We start from the raw sequence: 24,529 nt of genomic DNA on the forward strand, positions 1-24,529 counted from the left end.
AATACAAAAATTAGCCAGGTATGGTGGCTCACGACTGCAATCCCAGCTACTTTGGAGGCTGAGGCATGAGAACTGCTTGAACCCAGGACACTGAGGTTGCAGTGAGCTAAGATCACACCACTGCACTCCAGCCTGGGAAACAGAGCGAGACTATCTCAAAATATACACACACACACACACACACACACACATACACACACACATATTCCAAATTAAACACTTAAATTTCTTACCTTTCAAAAACCTTCCAAACTGTCCTTAGACCCATGTGAAATCCTAAGGCATTTAGGAGAGGACTGCAGGTCAAGTTAGGCCCCAAAAACATCTTTAAGTGCCTATAATGTGTGCTACACACTAAGAATTCAAATTAAATATATGACTTTTTCTTACAGTTGTTACAATCTTCATTTGGCTTAAAGACTCCTGGAAATAGAGACATGAATAAGTGACAACACTAGATTTATTAAAGATCATAATACTATCATTTATTGAAGAAAAAAGCATAAAAAGTAACAATTGCGATGGGGAGAGACAGCTTAGCAACATTCTTTTTAAAGTTAAGTTAGCATAAATAAAACAATATTAAATGAAATAGATTTTCAAGGTAGGAAAAGTACTCAAGAATATATTTTTGGACACAAAAATTCAGTTACACAATCGGTCGCATTCAAAATTTGTTATGAGTATTTATACAATTACAAAAATGGACTCATGTTTAAACAAAGTGTCTTAAAAGCTCATCATTTTAAAACAGGCACAATATTGTAAAGGCATATAAATTCAACATGGGCTTTTGAATGTCCTCACTCCCAACTTCACAATCAAAAATAACAGAAGTATCAAAAGATCAGAGTTCAGAGGGCTGTTTTTTCCCTTTCCTTACTTAAGGTTGTTAAGTCAAGCAAACACATTGACAGAGGCAAAATAAACCTTTCATAGCAGAAAGACCAAAAAATTGAATGTAAACTATCCCTCTCCCTTAGGAGATGACACAAACACAAGGTTCATTTGTACTTAGAACAAGGCTCATAACTTCTTGTAGCATGGACATTCAACAGGCACAGAGCAACATTCGCCCCGATACCAGATGCAATTTGTCCTTTAAGGATGCCTCACAAGAATGTTATGTCCAGGTAGCCAGTCCATTCATATCAGGGACTGGTTGTCCTTCTGTTTGCGGCTGTTTATTAAATGCAGCGGCATTACTTTCTTGTGACTATGTATCAACATTCGCGACAATGCTATGAACTGACCTTTCATTTTATTTTTTTAGCAAATTATTCCAGATCCTAAAGACCTTTCATTTTAAACAGCAAAGTTTCTCCTGTCTAGTGGACTCATGGCTTCAGATCATCCTATCTACAGAAAATCATTTTGTACATATCTAAGCCCATTATCAGTTTATCTACTCCTGATAGAAAAGGATGTAATTTTTTGTCAATTTATATAAACAAAGGCTCTGCGACTCCGCATGTATCTCGCTGCAACAAAAACTGGTAAGCCAAGGACAAAGCTTAAGTGTCAGGGACTATGAGTTTAGGGTGGAAGTGAAAATAACCAAAGTGGAACTAAATACCCTACCTGAGTGAACCCAGATCAAGCAGACTTCACCACACTTGCTTCTTAACTGTAACACTAGTAACCAGAAGGTAAAGTCACACAATTTTACCTCCCAACCAACTTCTAAAATAGAAATTTCCAAAAAATTTAGACTTACAGGTTTTTCTATATCTTACCAAGAGTTACACAGACACAAATCTGTATTTAACTTCAGGTTAACATCTATTGACTTTTTTTAAATGCCATCTGCAAATAAACTACTGGACATCTTAGGCTTACCCAAAAAAACTTAAGATTTTTAAATTAAGAAAAAAACTATGACAAAACTCTAGAAAATGGCTTCACGTATCTTTGATAAACACTGATTCTTAAAAATCTGGATGCTGAAAATCAGGGTTTTAAGAACAGGTATTTTAAACTGTTTATAATCCTACAGTCAACTCTAGGTCAGAAGTTATCTGAGCAAAGAGAAGATAAAGCCTGGTATAGAAGGTCTCATAGAAACAGAATTCACAGCCACAAGGCTGCCCTTCAATTTCCCAATTCATCCCAGAAGTCTCATGATGCAACACTTGTCACTTTCATAGGGCTATCAAAAGCAGAAGCCAAGCCAGATCCTTCAGACTTTAAAATATGGTCCCTTATCATCCATTTTAACAGAAATATTAAAAAGTGATTTTTTTTTTTTTTTTTTTACAAAAACTAGCTGGGCGTGGTGGCGCACACCTGTAGTCCCAGCTACTCGGGAGGTTGAGGCAGGAGAATTGCTTGAACCCAGGAGGTGGAGGTTGTGGTGAGCTGAGATCATGCCATTGCACTCCAGCCTCGGTAACGAGAGCAAAACTCCATCTCCCCCCCTCCAAAAAAAACGTGATTTTATTTATTTATTTATTTATTTATTTTGAGACAGTCTCACTCTATTGCTTAGGCTGGAGTTCAGGAGTGCAATCTCAGCTCACTGCAATTTCCACCTCCTGGGTTCAAACAATTCTCGTGCCTCAGCCTCCCTCCCAAGTAGCTGAGATTGTAGGTATGTGCCAGCTAGACCAGCTAATTTTTTTGTGTGTTTTTGTAGAGATGGGGTTTCATCATGTTGGTCAGGTTGGTCTTGAACTTCTGGCCTCAAGGGATCCACCCACCTCAGCCTCCCAAAGTGCTGGAATTACAGGTGTGAGTCACCACACCTAGCCAAAAAGTGATTTTATTTGGAATGCGTTTCATGATTTTCTCTCTGGCTCCCTGAGCATGCCATGATTAGGGTAGAAGGGAGGTGGCACTCAGACAGATAATTCACAAAGTCATCCCATAAGGGTGATACACAGATGCTCCAGCAACTGAGATAATCAACCCAGTGAAAATGCTAACCTGGGACACGTTTCGCTCTTCCCAGAGACAAGAAGGGTATCTACCCTGAGCTGGGGTCTGAGTCACCGCCATGCAGAGGAGCAGAACTGAAGGCTCCCTTTGAGCCCATCCTGCAAACGGGGATGCCTTTCAGTTAATGAGACAGGAGACAGGAGTGAGTTAGTACACAGCCAGCCAGCCCGATACCCAACAAGCAGCCTCAGAGGGACTGGGAGAAGGGGGAGAGGAGACTGGAAGCTGTGTCTCCTGATCTGAAGGGCAGTGCTCCTCCCAAGATAGCATTCAGGGAGCCAACAGCCTGGGGCAGATCGTGCCAGGACAGTGCTTCCACACGGCTGGCTGAGCACCACATTCCCATCTGCAAGAGTCACCTTACTGGTTGACTTAACTTCCAAAATGCAGCAATCCCTCCTTCACCCAGCAGTGAATTGAAGAGGAAGGAATGCAGGGCAGCAGGTAAATAGAGACCATTATCAACCACAGGTCTGAAACCCTAATTCTTTACTCACCCATCAGGTTGCTTTTAACACTGCTGTTGCTTAGTAACAGGTTTCAGTAGATTTGAAATGGATCTCTTCCTCCCACAGTCTAACAAAAACAAGTAGAGAAACAACTAAAGAATAAAGCAACTTAAGGGAAAATTTAGGAAGACCTGGGAGGCAGGGTCATGCAAAAGTTGCCCATGGTGTCCTGACAGGAGCTGTCTGAGCAAACTGGCCCCAGGCCGTGAGTGAAAGCAAAGCAGAAGCCTTTCTACAAGACCCATCTGCCAAGAACACCTCCCTGACACCTCCACTGGTGGGGTGTGGAATTGGCGCTTTACCCTCTCAGAGGATGGAGGCAATCCATCCTCTGACCATTGACTGGGCAGTCATTGTGAATATGAATGAGACAAAAACATGGCAGTGTCCACAGGGCCGGGCACATAGTACTAGATAAGTATCTGTTAGATAAATTAATGATCTGAGACATTCACTCTCACTTTCCAAAGCTGTCAGTTATTTCTGGGATTAAATAACACCCACTCTACTGAGACTCTACTTATGCCGGACCCTATTCTAAGCACTTGCATGTCTCACTGACATCTTGCAAAGACCCGGCAGGAATTGTTATTCCCACAATTTTCAAACAGATGAACTGAGGAACCAGAGGTTATGTAACTTTTCCATATGACACAACTAATATGCCTAGCCACAGCTCACACTCAGATGCATCTGACTTCAAAGCCTACATTCACTACTACTATGCTATACAGCCCTGGTGGCATCTTAAAAGGTACCTTGGCCTCATGTCCCACCAAGTCAATCCAGCCATTAAAAAGGACACGGAGGGGCAGGACACAGTGGCTCACGCCTGTAATCCCTACGCTTTGGGATGCCAAGGCAGGTGGACCATTTGAGGTCAGGAGTTTGAGACCAGCCTGGCCAACATGGTGAAACCCCATTTCTACTAAAAATACAAAAATTAGCCGGGCAGGGTAGCACATGCCTATAGTTCTAGCTACTTGGGAAGCTGAGGCTCGAGAATCGCTTGAACCCAAAGGCAGAGGTTACAGTGAGCCGAGACTGTGCCATTGCACTCCAGCCTGGGCAACAGAGCAAGACTTTGTCTCAAAAAAAAAAAAAGAAGTACATGGAGAAGTCTGCCTTCTAGGTGTCTTATTCCAAGCTGCTGGAGCTCAGCCAACGCTCATACCAGTTCTAAAGAAAAGGAACCATAAGCACTCCTCACCTCCTCCATGCCCCTTCTGATACCACAGCCCTTCTGAAATCTGGGCTCCAAGAGGCACCTGGGATGTGAAAGAATCCCACAAAAGCCTAGCATCAAATTTCCTTTCCTGACTGCAGGCAGGTTAGGGACCTGAGCATATGACTGGGTGCCCTCAACAGCCTAGAAAGGACCTGGGAAGACCAGCTCCTCCCTCTGGCCCCATCAGGCCTGTTCACACCTCCCCAGCCTCAGCAGAGAAGACCAGCAGGACACAGTGGCTCACAACTGTAATCCCAGCATGTTGGGAGGCCGAGGTAGGCGGATCACCTGAAGTCAGGTGTTCCAGACCAGCCTGGCCAACATGGTGAAACCCTGTCTCCATTAAAAATACCAAAATTAGGGCAGGGTGCGGTGGCTCACACCTGTAATCCCAGCACTTTGGGAGGCCGAGGCAGGTGGATCATGAGAGATCGAGACCATCCTGGTCAATATGGTGAAACCCCGTCTCTACTAAAGATACAAAAAATTAGCGCGTGCCTGTAATCCCAGCTACTCAGGAGGCTGAGGCAGGAGAATTGCCTGAACCCAGGAGGCAGAGGTTGCGGTGAGCCGAGATCGCACCATTGCACTCCAGCCTGGGTAACAGGAGCGAAACTCCGTCTCAAAAAAAAAAACAAACCAAAATTAGGTAGGCGTGGTGGCAGATGCTTGTAATCCCAGCTCCTTGGGAGGCTGAGGCAGAAGAATTGCTTGAACTCAGGAAGCAGAGGTTGCAGTGAGCCAAGATCATGCCACTGCACTCCAGCCTGGGTGACAGAGCAAGACTCTGTCTCAGAAAAGACCAAAAAAGGAGAGACCAGTCAGTCTGAGTTCTTAGCCACAATAGAACAAAGAAAGGTTCAGCAATTAGCCACAAGCAAGGGGACAGCCAGCAGGCTACTTCCTTTGGTTTAGAGGTAACAGAGGAGGAGCCCTAGTGGACCGGTTGGCCGTGGGCAAAAAGCAGAAAGGCAATCCAGATAAATGTCATTTGTTGGGTGACTTTGGAGGTCCTGGAGGGCCAGGAACGCTGGCTGACAAGACAGGGCACTGATGGTGGTCACGCAATGAGGAGGAGCTGAAAGGGAACACAAGGGAACAGTGAACATCCTGCAGATCCAGAAAGAAGCTTCCAAAACAGATGGGCAGGGAGGGCCGGCTAGGAGACCGCTTGGCTGATGAAAATGAGGGAAACAGTCACAGGCAGTTACAGGAGGCACAATCAGAGACAGGCCAGGAAGCACTGGGTCATGAAGGAGGCTGACGCTGTGGCTTTGGGTAGATCCAAAAACTAACGTGGGCCTTGATTTCCTTGACTACACAGTGGAGTAACAATCCCTGCTTCTTCACAAGACTCTCCGTAAGAACCAGAAAAGATCATGTACATAAAAGCACTTTGTAGGTTAGGCATCAGGCTGATATGGGACCAACTGCAGTCTAAGGGATCCTCCCCAGCACAGGCTGAAGTGCAAACACTGGGACTATTTAAAGGTCACTGGGCAGGCGTGCCTACTTCCTGCTGGCCGCACAGCAGGGATCTGCCTTCCCACCCACTCTTCCCTGGCCTAGCTCCAGGGAAGAAAGGAAAATAAAATCAGTTTAAAAGCAAACATTTATAAATAATGAAGAAAAAAATACAGCTGAGAGCAGCAAGATTTTTCACCTCCTATGGGCTCTTGTCCAAAAAGAAATAGCAGTGTTCCCTGCTGCTGCTCTGTTCTTTCTTCATCTAGTGCCTGGAGGTCAGAGAGAAAGGTATGTTGGGAGGAGGAGGGAGGGACAGGAAATAAAACCCAAGAGAAAAAGAGTCTGCACCAAATGTCAGAAAATACATTCCACAGTCAGGCATAGAATCAGAACACCAAGAATGCTTAGGTTCAGATTCAGAAACAGCATAAACCACCAAAAAGTGCTTATAATCTACCTCACTGCCTGGCCAGGCTCTCCATGAGCTTGTGTAAGGCAGAGTCATTCGTTCTCAGATGCCAGAGTAGAAGCATGCAGGCTCTATGCAGGACAGAGGTGCTGGTTTCCATGCTGAGGGACAAGTTGACCCCAAATTTCTGTCCCTTACTGTTGCTCCCCTGTGATCTCTGATGGCGTTGCTTTTTGCCACCTGGGAATCACTGGCACCCAAGGCTTATCTGCTGCTGCTTAACAGGTGTGTATTCATGGGAATTCAGTGGGATAACATCCAGAGAGGAAACAGGTACATGGGAAGATTCCACTCCACAAGATACAGAATCCACTTCTCAGCCTGTGCTACTGACATTCAGGTTCGAGAATATCTTGTTGCTTCCAAAAGTAACCCTCAAATGTTCGAATCACAAGCAACACATTGCTGCAGGATAAAAGGCACATGTCTGTAAGACAGAGGTTTAGAAGATATTTACAAAACTGTCCACCAGCTTCTGTCCATAGTGCCTTCCAAAGCTTCGCAAAACTGGCCATGAATTATGCAAGACATGCGGCAAAACACTTCTTCACAGCATCCCTAGGAAAGAAAAGACACAAAGATGGTGGGACGTCATCACCCCAAAGGCCCTCCTCCTTTAGAGCTTCCTGGGCACCCAGAGTGGAAGCTGCAGAGTAGAAAGTACCTAGACTGAAAGATCAGACCCACGTAGCATCAAACTGCAGCTTCAACATTTATTAGTAGTACTCTCCTGGGAAAGTTCTTTGTCCTGTTTGAGTTTCAAATTCCTCATCTATAAGACGGGATGTCCTCACTTACCCTACAGTCTGATTATGAGAACAGCCATCATAATCAGAGAAAAAGATAATATAGATTGTCAGAAACTAAGAAATCAGTCAGGACTACTGCACTTTAATATCAGCCAAAAATCACAGAATGCACTGACAGCATTAAATCAATTAAGTGGGACCTTTCTTCATTCTAAGTAGGCAGCAGAAAATTTTTAAGGGACGCCTTACGGGAGCTCCCTAACACAGTGAGGTCACTATGGCTCCTGAGCACTTATTAATACACTGTATTAGCCTTATCAGAGGTATTCACTCCTTGAAATTCGGTGTAGAGTGTGCAAGAAGAGTTGGTGTTCAAGAAATTACTATTCTACACAAGCAGGCACCTCCATTTCCACCACCACACCACACTGTGCAATGTGGCACTATGCTTCTCATACCCCAGCTCCGTTCCACGTTCTCAACAGTGCTGCACTAGATGCTGGGAAGTCACATGAGGGAGGGAGAGGTGAATGGATGCATTCCATGAGTAGGCACTGCATTTTAGTATCAAGATTCCAGGGCAGCATTTCTTGAGACATACACTCTGTACTGAAGTCCTAAAAGAGTCTCTACACAGGAAGGGTTTTATGGCCACATAAGTCCCCCTCATGGCAGCTCACATAGCATATGGAAGGATCTAGCAAGCCAAGCAAAGAGGAACCTACCTAATTTTGCTTAACCTGTTTTTCAAACTTACTTGATCACAGAACTTTTTTCTTCCACAGAAACACTATTTCCATGGAACACTGTGGGAAAAGCTATTCTAAGGCAACTTATAAACAGAAGGGTGGGGCTGGGTGCTGCAGTTCACACCTGTAACCCCAGCACTTTGGGAGGCTAAGGCGGGCAGATCACTTGAGGTCAGAAATTCGAGACCAGCCTAGCCAACATGGTGAAACTTCATCTCTACTAAAAATACAAAAAATTAGCCGGGTGTGGTGTGTGCCTGTAACCCCAGCTACTCAAGAGGCTGAGGCAGGAGAATAGCTTGACCCAGGAGGTTGGAGGTTGCAGTGAGCTGAGATCGCACCACTGCACTCCAGCCTGGGCAGCAGAGTGCGTCTCTAACTCAAAAAAAGGGGTGGGGACCTAACACTGTGATTCCCTCTGTACTACAGGAGTAATTCATCTGCTCGGCACATGAAACTCACCATCTCAAATAAAATTCCATCGTTCTATTGATCACTTGTACATAAATTTTATACAAGCCAATCCAGATCAAGCCTGAAGCTCTGACAAATGACTCCAAGCAAGTTTCACAAATGGGACCTGTGCAACTGCATTGGCCCCATACTTAGAAGGATCCACATTGGGCTCAATGCCTTGATGTTGCAGTCTTGAAATTCTTAATCATTTTTAAACAAGCAGCCCACATTTTTTATTTTACACTGGGCCCTACAAATTATGTAGCTGGTTCAGGGACCAAGATACATTCAAATGTTGGCAGGCTGATCAATATCTGATTGGATGCTCAGCTACGATGGACTCTGGCTTACTTCACATAAAAATCTAGCTTCCCAGGACATCCCTGCCCATATTCTTCTCAGACAAGCCACCAGCCCCCAAAACCAGCCAGGTCTGCATGGAGTATTTCATAACTGTTACCCTCCTAGAATCTATCAACAGAGCCACCCAGCTGTCTTTCACTTGAAGGGCTTATTAACTTCACATCCAATCACTCCTCGGCACTTTCAAATCACTGTCAGTAACCGTCTTGGAATTCGTAAGACAAGATTGCTCTTCCTCCTTCTCAAGTCATGCATAATTTTTCATTTCTTCAGTAGAGTTTTTTTTTAAAGCTTGTTTTTAACTAACAGGTAATGATTTTAAAAAACAATATAAGTTAAACAGTTGCACTAGAACAAAGTCAGAGGCAAAGATCATGCAGCTAATTTTGAAAGGTCCATCATTGAACATGCATTAGAATTTCAGAACTAAGAGAGGCCTCTGGAGATGATCTAGACCAACTCAGTCTACTTATCAGTGCTCTGAGGCCAGAGGGGTCAAGAGAGCTGCTCGAGGTCACACTGCTAGTTAGGAAGCCCTGGTACTGCTTATTCTGTCTTTTAAACTCTTGTGAAACTTTCCCATCAGTGGGATACTGCAAGAAAACAAGCACAAATTGAGATCCCTCCATATCTTAGTGATCAAAGTGATATTCACCTTTATAAAAGAAAACCCTACTCAAAGCTACAGGTTAAGAGTAATAATGTGCATATATGCACCATATATGAGAGTAGAAGGTTCACAGCATCAGAAATTGGTGTACCTGGGTAAACATCCATCATAGCCGTATAATTAGAGTGGATGGTGGGGTGACCTTTAACTTATTAATCTATACATGAGATGTATAATATTTGTCTATTTGGCTCAAAAGATTTTAGCACAGATAAATAAAACAAGATGTACTCTCTGAAAGCACACTCTAAATTAAAAGGAATGACAGAAATCATGTTTCCAAATACAGTCTTACCTTGCAAATGGTATGAAGGAAAGGCTATACCTATAATGAAAAACAAAACGAAGGGTCAAATGAGATGAAGGGCGTAGATTATCCGGCGGAATGGGCTTCTGAGCTGTAAGAACACCTGCAGTGATTTATCCAGACCCTCTCCCATCCACGGCCTGGGGGGGGTGAACATGTGCACACAAAGGCCCACGCATGTGCATGTACACGTGCACCCAGACACACACACTATGCCATGATGTACAGACAGGTAGCCACAGAAGGAGGGCAAAAGGTTCATGTGGAGATAACCCCTATGACCTAAGCCTCACTGCAGTACTGCTATAATCTTGAGCTAGCAGCAATCACCTAAAACAGGCAGATTCCCCATACCCAGAAGGCACAGCAGCTCTATTCTGAAAAAGTATCAAATAAAACCCAGAATAGCCGAGCTTTTTTTTTTTTTTTTTTTTTTGAGACAGGGTCGTGCTCTGTCACCTAGGCTGCTGGAATACAGTGGCTCAATCACAGCTCACTGTAGCCTTGAACTTCTAGGCTCAAGCAGTCCCCCTGCCTCAGCCTCCAGAGTTGCTGGGACTACAAGTATGTGCCACCATGCATGGCTAATTTTTATTTTTTTATTTTTATTTTTTTTGCAGAGACCAGGTCTTGCTATGTTGCCCAGGCTCGTCTCGAACTCCTGGCTTCAAGCAATCCTCCCACCTCAGCTCCTCAAAGTGTTGGGAATTACAGTGTGAGCCACCCACACTTGGCACAGTTGAACTCCTAACATTTTACAAATTCTAAACAGAATTTAGCTTCTTCCCAATGGGGATAAATTTTCTGCTCACTCCTATTAATTTTAAAAGAAGAGAAAAGAGAACAGGAAAGAAGAAAACAAAGAAATGTGGCCGGCTACTCTACGGGTAAAAATGTAGTAAGTCTAAAGGTATCTTGGGAAATCCCAGTTAGGTCAGTCCTGTCACTTAGAAGCGAACCGTACAAGGAAGAGGCTCCATAACGCTAAAGAACCAGTGACTGTGTGTCAGACAGACTAAGTTGGTCAGCCCTTAGAAAAGCAAACACAGTCAGAATGTGTTGGTGTTAAAGGGAATATCACCATCCATCTGAGCCCGTATGAATGCTGAACCTTTGAAACTGGCTACAAAATCAGTCTATAAGCAAAGCAAGGTGTGTGTATGTGGGTACCAATTTCTGCCCTAGTAGAAAATCAAAATATAAACAGTCTACCAATCAAATGTGCATGTCATTGAAAAAAAATCACACTACCAACCTTCTCCAAATCTTACACTTACCAGGTACAGACTCCAAAAGGCAATTTGAAACTATATTTATTCAAAAGTCCAAAATTGCTAGAGGGAGGGATGGGAGTTAAGATTACAGTTTCAAGATTCATTTCCACCAAATAGGAGTTAACTAATTCTTGGGAACTTTAAAATGTTTATAATCCTTTTTCTTTGCATTATAGCAAACTTTTTTTTCCCCAAAAAAAATAGGTGAGTCACATCTATACTAAAACTGTTCTGGCAGATACCATCCCTTGATAAACTTTGAAAAAACTATAGGAATGTCTTGGAACCTACAGATTCCACCTGTGTCACCACCCCTCTCACTCTGATGTTGTACAGGCTCTAAAAGACCATGAACCTAAAGCCCCATTAATGGCTTCACAAAATGTCTCCAGCAGCCCTTTTACTACTCTTGGCTCTAGACTTACAATTTCCTACTCTTCAATTGAATTACCAAAAGCCAACAGGCTTCTAAGCACATATGCTGGTCCTTCAGCCCACAGACACGAGTTTTTCCATTTCGTCAGTGACTGTTCCTCATCTCCTGCTAATAATTCACTTTGTCCTTCTGTTAAATGATTCACCCTATCACATATGTAACACTCAGTATTTTTCTTAGCACTTTCCTTTTTTGTTAACCTTTATGTGACTCACAAGCCTTTTTACCATCACTTACAATACTTTTATTGTCCTTGTACTTACTGGATATAAGTGGTTTAATAACATTTGTAACATCTTCAAAAAATCAACCATCAGTTCAGCGAGAATGCCACAGCAGGCAAACAAGCAGCCTCCTGTGACCACTCAGGACCACTAATGCCATCTATTGGCAGTGGGCTGGGGCCCGACTTCCCTTTCGTCACTGAGAATCCTTAAATTAAAGAGCTTCTGTGTTTTCTTAACTCTCCCACCCTCAACATGGGAGTTTTATCTCCTTCGGCTACATGAGTCAGTGGGTTATGTGGGAGAGGACTGTTTAAAAGGTTACTTACCATGTCAATGCCACAGACTGCAAAATGCAGAAGATAAGTGCAAGTCCCTTGTTATGCCACTGGAAAAATAATGGTACGGTTATAGGAGACTGTGAGACAAGGGGCAAAAGCCAAAATGATTAAGAAAAATTAAATTATGCACTTACCCAAAAGGCAGAACACAGGGTAAGTGCAAAACACAACTAGGAGAAAGAAAACATTAGTTAATGACAATGATAACATGGCAGAAAAAAGAAAATCCTCAAAACCTGTTATTCTTGACAAAGGTACAATACTTCTTAGGCTGCGGTAATCAGAGTCTGTGATTCTCACAGCATCCCAAATGCATCCTTCATCTCAAAGCAGTGAACCCACCTCAGCATGCATGTTTGGCAGAATAGTTAAAAATCTCCAGGAAATCAAACTAGCCAATCAAGATTCACATAGATTAAAAAGAGAAAGATGTTCTTTTACTTTCAAGTTTTCCCAGAACCTCTGCCCAGCAAACAAATCATATTTCAGGCCCACCCATTCATCCATCCATCCATCTTTTCATTCAAATGCACCAAAGTAAGCTTAATACAAATCTCTCTACTTTAACTCCTGCCAAATGCTAGTCTCTAGAGCAGAAAGCACAGGCGAGGCCAAAGGTTAACATGAGATATCAATCTCACAGCCAGCATGCCAGTTATTTGTTTACATGTCACCTAACACTTTCCCTAAGGCCATTCTTAGAAAGCTCTTTCTACAGGAGACTTGTCCAGGCCTCAGACATCTGGGGTTGGCCACGTACCACTGGTGCTAGAGCAGTCAGCCACACCTTTCCTCTCCATCCTCCTACAACAGTAACTACTCAAATATGTCCTAAATGTTCTCTGTATCCAGCATTGTGCCCAACACTGCAAGGACACAAAATAAATAGCAAATGTCACAGCTTTCGAGAACCTACCTATTGGTACAAATGAGATTACATAAATGAAACTAAAAATAAAAGTATGTTCATCAAGTTCCAAATGTTGCAATAGTCACATTGCAGAGTTATATTCTGGAATGGTTATATTCCAGACCAGGGAATGCAGGTCTGGAACGATTTTCACAACCACAGGCAAGAGAATGGGCCAAAAATGAGAGGCATTTGTGGTCAATGGGACAGGATGATATAAGAAAGCTGAAGACAGTGCTGTCAGAGCAGGGAACAAGGATGACAGGCTATAAGGAGGCCACTCCCACTTTGGGAAGACTGATGAAAACCAGTGATAAGTCCCCTCATCAGATAATGAGGAATAAAGAGCCTATCCTGTAAGACTGGACACCTGGCCGGGCGCAGTGGCTCAAGCCTGTAATCCCAGCACTTTGGGAGGCCGAGACGGGTGGATCACGAGGTCAAGAGATCGAGACCATCCTGGTCAACATGGTGAAACCCCGTCTCTACTAAAAATACAAAAAATTATCTGGGCATGGTGGCGTGTGCCTGTAATCCCAGCTACTCAGGAGGCTGAGGCAGGAGAATTGCCTGAACCCAGGAGGCGGAGGTTACAGTGAGCTGAGATCGCGCCATTGCACTCCAGCCTGGGTAACAAGAGTGAAACTCTGTCTCAAAAAAAAAAAAAAAAAAAAGACTGGACACCCACCCTAGAGAATGAGTCCTGTGTTTCTGAGTTATTCCCTCTAAGCCCTGGCCTGTGTGTGGCTTCGACAGTCACCAGGAAGGTGTCAAAGCTCCCTTACTACCACCTACCACTCTGGCTAGTCTGACAAGCAATGCCCTCTAGAGGTGCTTTTAAGAACTGGTGGCACCTTGACACCCACTGAAACACAAAGTTGGGGAGGAGGGGATCGTGGTATTAGGTAAAGTGGAGGGTTCCCTTCTGCCACATGGTTATAGGAATAAGGTAGTGAGTCAAGCTGAAAGGAAAAAGAGAAGAGGTCCTTAGGTTTACAGGGAAAGAAATCCTAAACAACAGAAATAAAAACTCCCATTTGAGAAGTCCAGCGAAAAAGCAGACCTTACCAGCACCATGATAGTTGCAATCAGACGCGTAGGCTCAAACATCCGCTTCAGCTGTTTCAGCGGCCCCATGAGGAAGATGGTACTGAAAGGCAAACGCACGAGCCGTTCAGAGCAAAACTGCGCGAGGCACTGAGTTGCCTCCCAGGACTTCCGTGGCAATGGTGGCTCACTTTTGAAAAGCTCTTATTCTGTGGCAGGCACTGCGCTGAAGGGCATTTTGTGCATTATTCTCACTTAATCCATCAATAACCAACCTATAAAGTGGAGCAATTACCACACCAAAGCCGGAGAGTTACTTCCCCAAGGCCACCCCACCAGGGTGTGACTGTAGAGTTGTATCACACCACTAAGTTAGGTAAGCCTTCTCCTTGACAGGTGCCACCCTGCCTACCTGACAGCCTTCTCATGGAAACAAACAAGGCTCAGGAAATTGAAGAAAAACCGTATCTTACAGGCTTAGGTAGGTTAGGTTAAATGCAGAGCATTTCATCTTCTTTCATCATCTCCAAAGAATAATTCTGATTTGAATTATTCTAACTTGTTGAACGTTTGCTAAATGCCAGATATTACATATATTACCTCATTTCTTCTCAACAACTTTGTGAGTTAGGTATTAAAATCATTTTAGAGATGAGAAAATCACACAGCTACCAAAGAGCCAGCATTCTACTCTCCATTTATTGAATTCCAAAGCTCTAAAAGACACCCCCGGCCGGGCGCGGTGGCTCACACCTGTAATCCCAGCACTTTTGGAGGCCGAGGCGGGTGGATCACGAGGTCAAGAGATCGAGACCATCCTGGTCAACATGGTGAAAACCCGTCTCTACTAAAAATACAAAAAAAAATTAGCTGGGCATGGTGGCGCGTGCCTGTAATCCCAGCTACTCAGGAGGCTGAGGCAGGAGGATTGCCTGAACCCAGGAGGCGGAGGTTGCCGTGAGCCGAGATAGTGCCATTGCACTCCAGCCTGGGTAACAAGAGCAAAACTCCGCCTCAAAAAAAAGACATCCCCAGCAGTCTATGGCCACACCACCCTAAATGCGCTGGATCGTGTCTGACCTCAGAAGCTAAGCAGGGTCAAGCCTGGTTAGTACTTGGATGGAAAAAGACATCCCAAGCGTGCTTTCTGTATGAATGAACTTGAGAAACGGCTAGCAAGAGTAATCATACACGAAGCAGACTGTCATGCCTAATATATGAAGTGCCAGGGACAACTTTATGTCATGCTTCCTGAGTCCCGAGGTGTCACTCCAGTGGTAGCTCATTATAGCTAGTGTTTAATACAAGCCAACTCGCAGACGATATTTGCTACTGAGTATGCAACAAAAATAAAACTTTTTTTTAAATAAGTCTTCCTTTTTTTTTTTTTCTGAGATAGAGTCTCGCTGTCACTCAGGCTGGAGTGCAGTGGCATGATCTCAGCTCACTGCAGCCTCTTTCTCCCAGGTTCAAGTGATTCTCCTGCCTCAGCCTTCCAAGTAGCTAGGATTACAGGCCCATGCCACCATGCCTGGCTAATTTTTGTATTTTTAGTAGAGATGGGGTTTTACCACGTTGTCCTGGCTGGTCTCAAACTCCCAACCTAAGGTGATCCGCCCGCCTCAGCCTCCCAAAGCGCTAGGACTACAGGCGTGAGCCACCACACCCAGCCAATAAGTCTTCCTGTCTTTGAAGTGCCATTAAGTTGTAACTTGAATTCAAGGCTTTACTCTCATCTCAAGTGTCCCAAGTAAGAGAATACTTCTTTAACCTACACCGAATAAGAAGCAAGTCAAGGCTAGTCCTAAAAACTAAACATAGCATATACACAAAACCATAAGAGACTACAGGCAAAGCCACAAACTCCCAAAAATACCCTGAAAATAACAATTTGCTCCCTTTATTATTTCCCTACTCAGTCCTATGAAGAATCCAGTCCATTGGGATTTGCTAAAGAGCTCTTTGGACTAAGCAACACATCCATGTATTTATGCTCAGTCTCGACTATACATTATAACTTAACACTGTCTGCCCAAAACCACACCCCCTGCAAAAGTTAGTATTGGAGAGAGCTTTAGAGGCAACAACAGACATCTCTAAGGATCAGCATTTTAGTGTCATCAGCACTAATAAATTAAGCTTTAAACAGGTGGCCAGAATCATGCACTCGATCATTTAACATCCCCCATTTCCAGCCAAACACAAAGCTAAGTTTGGGTACAAATGGGGACAAGGAAGATACACGTGCAGCCCTTATCAAGTGGCTTACGGACCTAACAAGTACGTGTAATAAAATGCTATCTGCACTGGCACATAATTACAGATGGGATACTGAGAGCCCAAAGGAAGAGGTCATCAATTCTGGAGAGGAGGTGGTAATCAGGAAAAGCTTCACAGAAGAGGTGGCTTTTGAGCCAGGTCTTAACAAATGAGCAAGTATCTACCAAACCAGGGGAGGTACAGCTAGGGCAGCATTCCAGGCACAGAAAACAACCTAACAAAGGCACAACAACATTTTGGGAAATGCAAGAAGTTCAGCCTGGCTGGGAAGCACACTGGGTAGGGAATGGGACCACAGTGAAGCCAGATCTCAAAGGGGCTTGCCTGTTTGTGTGTTGAGGAGTTTGGACTTCATCTGTACCGAGAAAATAGGGCTATAAATGAATGGCTCCACAACTCAGTCAAAAATGGCCTGGAGAGGGGCAATGGAGGAGACAGAGAGACCCAGCAGAGGCATCTTGTTCAGATAAGGGGTGATCCAGGCCAAAGCTAAGACCAGCTCAGATATCACCTTCTCTAGGAAACCCTTCCTGATGGAGGTCATATCAGCTGCCCCTCTTTGAACGCCTCTTTCCATATCCTTTTATGTCATGAAGTATATGTCTTTCTGCCTGGCAGGGACCAAGCTGGACTTGTCTTTGTATCCTCTGGGCCCAGCACAGAGTGTGATCAATGCTTACCCACTGAGCATGCAATTCGGTGAAGCACAAACAGCCATGAGGACAAAGAGGAAGGAGCCAGTAAGATAAGTATATATCAAACCCTGGTTAGGAATCACGGAGGGGAGGCTTGGACCTCCAGGACTCTGAAGCCATTTACAGAGACACATGGGAAGGGAAAAAGGGGAAAACAGATGCCTGAGTTCAGGTTCCTACAGGTCATTCAGGTAGGGGCGAGGCCAGTGCTCCCAGTTGGAGAGGGTGGAGTTGTTGGTACCAATGTGACTGAAGCATCAGTGTGAATGAACTTGACCTGGAAAGTCTGTGCATCCACAACCTACAGGAAGCACTTACATTCCCTGCCCCCATGAGCTGCTACTCAGGTCTGGGAAGGTCTGACACTAAATAGAAACCAGTTTCCCATATGGCCACTGGAGGGATGAGCCCTCTGAAAATCATCAGCTTAATCTCTGACAGTAATAAGAATACAGCAGGCAGGAGCAATGTGTTGTAAACCCTGAAATTATTCAACTGCTCTGTGTCAGTGCCTGTATATGTAGAATCACAATGCCAACTATTATTTACTGCTTTCTCCCAGGTGTTTCAAAGACACACTAAGATATAAAATGTTTTGAAATAATAAGATGAATGTGACATATTCTAACTACTGTTTCTCTCCAAATCCCTGACAACTACTGAAGCATCCTCTTTTACCTCCCTCAAGTACAACCAATATCCATTTTCCCATCTAATGATTGGCTAAGACTGGATTTTAAAAAAAACAGTTACCTCCCAATTGATGCGATGTTACCAAAAGTATAAAACACTGCGAAGAGGTGTAGTCCCTTCCTGGGCACCCACAGCAGAAAAGTACCCTGGAATGTAAAGCACAGTGTTTGCACATAAGCAACCCCTCCCACCCAACCACACAAGCAGAGCTCACGGAAGCCCCAGGAAGTCCATTCCCCACCTCTCTTATTCCCCTCTTCTCTCATCCATGCATTTTAGTGAAGAGCAAAAGGGGAAAGGAGATGGGCAAAACGGGGAATATATAGCAAAGACGAATGGGAGGAAAAGACAGGGGAGGGAGAGAAATCTTACCAGCAGTGAGCAGAGAATTCCTATAGCAAAACACGCAATGAAGCCTTTTATCCTGGTACCCCAGCTTAACGAAGATGCCTCAACAACCTAAAATTGTAAAAGAAAAAAAAAATTACATATACACACACATTTACTAAAAACAAAGCAAGCACAATTAAATCTAGAAAGTGTTAAGTTGTGTTAGAGAAGGCAAGAAGCACAGAATCCTACACACTCAGGCAATGCAAGTCTTCGAATCCAGACCTTATCGGAGTTGTAAAGCTATGATGCAGACAGGAATCTCCCCTCCAGCAGCTGACAGCCGTGTCTCCAGCTGAACATCTTCAGAGGTAGAAACTCCCTCCCTCAAGCACAACCCATTTCACAAACAAGAAGGCAAGACAGGCAATCCTAGAGTAGCCCAAAGCCTTCCCACAGCCCAGGCAAGGTAAGGACCACAACTGGAAAGGCATGAGCTCCACCAGACAGGGTCCCAGGAAATAAGGAAAAGATGAAGGGACGGCAGTCAAGCAGCTGGTCCACTGGTCATCCTCTCCTACATCAACTCTCACCCACATTACTCACTCTCGGTTCAGATGTTGTACTTACAGGGTGCTGGCATCAGCCAGCTTATCCAAGTGTGAGACAAATCTTGGTTAATTAATTACTCTCCTGCTCATCCTGATTCTTTACCATCATTGTTGATTCCTCCCTGGAGCAAAGTTCAGGAGAAGCCAGGAGTTCCAAAACAACTACTGAAACAGGAGAGCCTGTGAGTAGATCCCAATAGTTATTTTCTCATGTCAGAAATGACAACAGCTGGGCGCAGTGGCTCATGCCTATAATCCCAACACTTTGGGAGGCAGAGGCAGGCTCATCACCTGAGGTCAGGAGTTTGAGACCAGCCTGACCAACACGGTAATACCCTATCTCTACTAAAAATGCAAAAAATTTGCCAGGTGTGGTGATGCATGCCTGTAATCCCAGCTAATGGGAGGCTAAGGTAGGAGAATTGCTTGAACCCAGGACGTGGAAGTTGCAGTGAGCCAAGATCATGTCATTGTACTCCAGCCTGGGCAACAAGAGTGTAACTCCGTCTCAAAAAAAAAAAAAGACAACCAAGTGTCTGCACGGGCAACCCTGCTAGTCTGATGCAAATGGGCACAGTTGGACAGGGACAGCTGCCAATGAGAGACCAACACCACACAGGGCAGCCAGGCCATGTATATTCACACAGGGCTCACCTTGCGTGGCCAGCATAGTCTCCGTCTATCAATGTGGTCAAAGTTGTCTATACCATTGTTTCCACCTGGCTGATGGAAGAGGGGAGGTAGTAGCAGAGAGTCAAGGGTCACTAGACTGGCAACTCCGTCAGCCTTGACTATCTCCAACGGAGGAATCTGTTTTCAACCCTGTCTCCTGAGTTCCTGTCAAACCAGAAGCTTGAAAAGAAGGACTAGAGGCTCCCCCAGGTGTGGCACGTATTGCTAAAGACTACCTCAATCTCCACTCAGGAGAAAGGTATTTGGGTCAGGTTATACATTCATATATAATGGATCTGGGCTAATGACCCTGCACAGCAAGCACAAATTATGGACGGTAACAGGCAGCAGGGGCCAGTGATATGACCTGACAGATCAGCCACCTCATTCTACACGGAGGTAAACCTCTCCTGGAGGAGTCTGGTTTCCCAAACCCCCTTGGACTCCACAATGAGCCATGTGATGATGCTCTGGTAGCAGGCTGTACACGGCCCCTGACAATCTAGTCAGGCTACTTCTGACTAAACCATTTAGTCTCCCACCAAGGACAGAGCAAAATGAGAAGCTACCACTCTTCCTATTCATGCAACAACCAGAGAACTTACCCTGCCAAGGTGAAAAAAGAACAAGCTGCACATAGGAAGAAAAGAGTGGTAGTAGGATTGGCCTGGCTTGTTCACAGGAAGACGAGTGGTACTAGATGGGCCTGGCTTGTTCGGAGGAAGAAGAGCGGTGGTAGGACTGGACTGGCTTGTTCGGAGGAAGAACAGAGGTAATAGGACTGGACCGGATGGTTCCCTGAGCACTGCATGGCATCAACAAGGATATTTTCAAAGATTCAACCTTTCTACTTTAAGACGATAAACCATAGGGTTAAAAATGAAATTTGAATTGGCTCTGACATCTAGATTGCTAAATAACCTCAACAGAACAGTGAGATTCCAGCCTTCATAAAAATTAAAATCACTGGCAACAGGAAGCAGTTCAGCCAAAAATGTGTTTCTACCTTCAGAAAGGAAAGTGACACTCCACATCCAAGTCTCTCAAGCTCAATCCATCCAAATGTTACTGTTTGCCAAAATGGAAGGGATGGCGGGCGCATTTCACCACTGGATTTTTCCATTCCATGTAGCTGCAAGTTCTTTTACAAGCACACTTGGTCAGGGAAGGAGGAAGCTGTTGTTCCACTTCTTCTAACTGGACTCAGTGAAAGCAAAACATTTCTTTTTGCCAAATGATGAAAACAAACTCATAAAATGTCTGTAAATGCATGACTGCTGGAAGCTGTGCTAGAGTACTCTTTGGGAAATCAGAGTAGCTAAAACAGTACCTGGGAAGAATGTGCAGGCGATGTGCTCACAAGGAGTCTGCCTGGCAGTTATTCACAAGGTCGCTTTCACTCTGCGATGTGGAGAGAAGAGGGGCTCTTACCAAGAAGTAAAACTAATTGTTCAGAAAAACAGGACTGGTGACCATAAGGAGGTGAGAAAGGAATACTGCTTCATTTCCACACTTTAAAATCAGATACTATTCACACCTTTCTTGTCCCAGAATCCTTTATAAAAAACATAAAACCTATACTTTCAGAAAAAAGTCCAGTGAAACTAAAGATTTAAGGTGTATTTATGAAGATGAGGTATCAATTAGGAAATTCATCATGAGGCTATAATTAGATGCTGCCATGAAAAGTTTATAACTACCTAGGAGAGGTAGAAGAAATAGAACTAGTCATACCTTTATGGTTTGCATTAAAGGAATAAAAAGTGTAAAAAGCACTCTTCTAGTGTCCTCTTAAAGAGATTTTTAAGAGCACCTAAGAATTCAACTAACCATACAAAGAGCAATTTCCTCACAGAATCCACCAGTTTTGGCAGCCCCCAAACCACGAAAAATGTGAGACAATCAAATAAATCAGTACCAATATTTTAAGGGAGGTTCTGACCTAATCAGTAAAAACTAAAGTAAAAAGCATGGAAGAGGAAGTCAGTCAGCAACAAAACATTTCCCAGGAATTCAAGACTCTGGAAGTACCATACAATGGTATTATAAACAGAAATGTCACTCAGAAAGAGGAAGCTGACCAAAGTATTTGAGAACAAGAATGAGCACCTATTCTTTTTCAAACAGATCCAACAGGTGCCTGAGCATAACGCATTAAAGCCCTTCTCATAATATCCAACACAGGCATTCACCGTTTTAGGTTACAAACAAGCTCCGCATTTATGTTTGCAAACTTCGCTAGCTGTGGGCCCAGTACTTCGTGATGATTTTTGAGACAATAATACCGGCATCATCCCACTGTCAACACCCCACCTCCCAAGAGTCTGCAGGGAGAGAAAGTATCTCCTCTTAAGCACCAACTGTTCATAAAGGCTTGCTGACAGTCAATGGAAATAAAGCTTTAAATAGCAAGGGTCAGCAACCTACAAGTCAGACCTTTCTTAGGCCCAGTCTGAGGTTCCACTTGAGATTCATAATAGAGGCTAGAAATCAAGAAAAAAGAACCCGTGAAATTAATCCTGGGCCTTCACCAATTAACAAAGGCAACAAATTAAAAACAAACCACCAACTTGTTTTGAAATGTCAACAAGTTAAACTTCAGTGCCTCCAACATTTGATCCCATAGCATTACTCCCTCCAGGTAATTCAGAGAGCAAGTTTGACATTCTGAGATGTGATGGAGAAAGTATAATTACCAGTATCACACAAAACAAAACAAATCAGCAACCACAAACGAGGGTGAAAGCAGCTTGCTGAGAAACCCAGAAGAAATACTGATTAAAGTGAGAGGGAAACTCCAGTTTCCAGTTGAAAGAGGCCATATCATCTTGTTCAATACCCGCATTTCACGGAGGGTATGGAACGGAGGCTGAAGAATACTCCAAAAAGTGAAGAGAAACGTTATTTTGTCATCTGAAAAGGAAAACAATAGACAAAAGCATCCAAAATAGAAATGCATCATTCTGTGTGGTTCTACAACTTAGGACATTAGCGGCCAGGTTTCAGCACTATCAAAACTTTTCTAATAGGCCAAGCGCGATGGCTCACACCTGTGATCCCAGCACTTCGGGAGGCCGAGGCGAGCGGGATCACTTGAGGTCAGGGGCTCGAGACCAGCTTGCCAACATAGTGAAACCCTCGTCTCTAGTAAAAATACAAAAATTAGCCTGGCTTGGTGGCAGGTGGCTGTAATCCCAGCTACTTGGGAGACTGAGGTGGGAGAATCGCTTGAACCTAGGAGGTGGAGGCTGCAGTAAGCCGAGATCGCAGCTGCACTCCAGCCTGGGCAACAGTGAGACTCCTTCTCCAAAAAAACAAAAGAAAGAAAATATTTTCTAATAAAACAAATCAACACGCAGGCAGTCTCCTGAGGCGCTGGGTGTCTAGAGTCTAGGTGTGGGCACAGGGACACAGAGACACAATACGTGATCCCTGCCCTCATAGGGTGGAGGCAGTTTTACAATCACGAGGCGATGTGCACAGGGCCGGGTGGGAGTGTCACACTCTACAACTAAACCGGGCAGAAAACCAAGGCAGAGCTTGGGTCGCGGTTACCAACCACGTCGCGAGATGGGGACCGCCACCCCAACACCCCAGCCCTGGTCCAGCGCCCCGACCCACCCAGCAAGGGCTCCTTCCTCCAGCCCTGCCCGGTCCTAAAGCGCATTCCCCGGCTGGTAGGGCTGGGGCCGACCTCCGGGACACCTGCCCTCCCACTCGCAGGTCAGTCCCGGGATTTCCTCCTGCCCGGCCCTCTGTCGGGGAGGATGGGCAGAAGGAAGGGACGTGGGGCAGAAGGAAGGGGCGCGGGGCAGAAAAGGACGCGGCGGCCGAAGGCCCACTGCAGCCCCGGGGCTCCTCGCGTAGCCGTGCTGGAGAAGAGGAGGAGAAGGGGCAGAGCCGCCATCCAGAAATTCCTGCAAGTCCCAGCAGGCTTCCCAGGCCCGGGCGGGGAACGCAGGGCGGGAGCGCGGCGAGAGAGGGCCGAGTTCCCGGGTTCACTCACCTCGGACAGGCCGCTCCGGTCCTCCGTGTCCTGCCCGCTCAGCACCTTCTTCAGCTTGTCCATTGCGGCCCAGTCCCCACCGGCTCCGGCCCCTCCGCGGCCGCCTGTTGCGCTAGCTAAGTTGCTGGCTCTTCCGGGTGCTCTGCAGCCGCCAGGATGCCAACCGCGGCGCGCCCCGCCCAGGCACCTGCCCACCTGGGGGCGCCCGGCATGCCTCGCGCCGGCCTTCGCGGGCGTGTTTTGGTCCCGGGAGGCGGGTCAGGCCAGAGGGGCTGGGATTGAAGTCCACCAGGCGTTGCCAAACACTAATTCGGCGTCCGGCACTGTGTTCCAAACCGGAACGGGCCGCGCTCCCTCGCCCTGTTGCCTGTTGTTCCGGGCAACAAACGAGCCGCATCTACCACGTGCAAGGCTCTGGAGTAACAAAGACAGCGAAGGAGCCTCGTGCAGGCGGGAGCAAAGGCTGTGGTTCATCCACGTTGCGATCGCGCTTACACTGGAAAAGTTTTTTGTTTTTCGTTTTCTGTTTTTGAGACGGAGTTTCGCTCTTGTTGCCCAGGCTGGAGTGCGGTGGTGCCATCTCAGCTCACCGCAACCTCTGCCTCCCGGGTTCAAGCAATTCTCTGGCCTCAGCCTCTCGAGTAGCTGGGATTACAGGCATGTGCCACCACGCCCCGCTAATTTTGTATTTTTAGCAGAGACGGAATTTCTCCATGTTGGTCAGGCTGGTCTCGAACTCGTGACCTCAGGTGATCCGCTCCCAAAATGCTGGGATTCCAGGCATGAGCCACGGCGCCCAGCCAAGAGTTACTGTTTCCTTTTTCAGTCACTCAAGGCATTAGCCTGGTGTGGTGGGGCATGCCTGTAAACCCAGCTACTCAGGAGGCTGAGGCAGGAGGTTCACGAGCCAAGGAGTTCCAGGCTGTAGTGAACTATGATCAGGATACTGCACTCCAGCTTCGGTGACAGAGCAGAGCGAGACTCTGTCTCAAAAAAAAAAAAAAATGACTGAAGGAATATGGAAAGGAATAAAAGATTGTTGTTAAACTGTACAATAGTTTGTTTTACTGACCTCAAAAAAACTGAAAATAGACTGGGCATGGTGG

At 45.2% G+C, this 24,529-nt stretch overlaps 1 protein-coding gene across 2 annotated transcripts; it reads right to left on the bottom strand.

Moving 5' to 3' along the window:
* Window positions 1-459: 459 nt before the first annotated feature.
* SFT2D2 (SFT2 domain containing 2) lies at window positions 460-23,558 on the bottom strand. Of its 2 annotated transcripts, XR_008477779.2 has the most exons (9): window positions 23,424-23,558; window positions 18,177-18,263; window positions 17,865-17,950; window positions 14,158-14,239; window positions 12,314-12,349; window positions 12,168-12,226; window positions 9,893-9,922; window positions 6,599-7,168; window positions 4,382-5,752 (listed from the first exon to the last, which is right to left on the bottom strand). XR_008477779.2 is itself a non-coding variant. In XM_002760413.6 (8 exons), the coding sequence occupies exons 1-8, from the start codon at window positions 23,484-23,486 to the stop codon at window positions 7,129-7,131; spliced, it is 483 nt and encodes a 160-aa protein (XP_002760459.1). In that variant the 5' UTR covers window positions 23,487-23,558; the 3' UTR covers window positions 460-7,128. The 2 variants fall into 2 exon arrangements, 1 of the variants encoding a protein (XP_002760459.1); XM_002760413.6 differs by having other exon boundaries at window positions 460-7,168.
* Window positions 23,559-24,529: the final 971 nt, after the last annotated feature.

This window comes from Callithrix jacchus, chromosome 18 (assembly GCF_049354715.1).
Source record: "Callithrix jacchus isolate 240 chromosome 18, calJac240_pri, whole genome shotgun sequence".
Taxonomy (NCBI): Eukaryota; Metazoa; Chordata; class Mammalia; order Primates; family Cebidae; genus Callithrix; species Callithrix jacchus.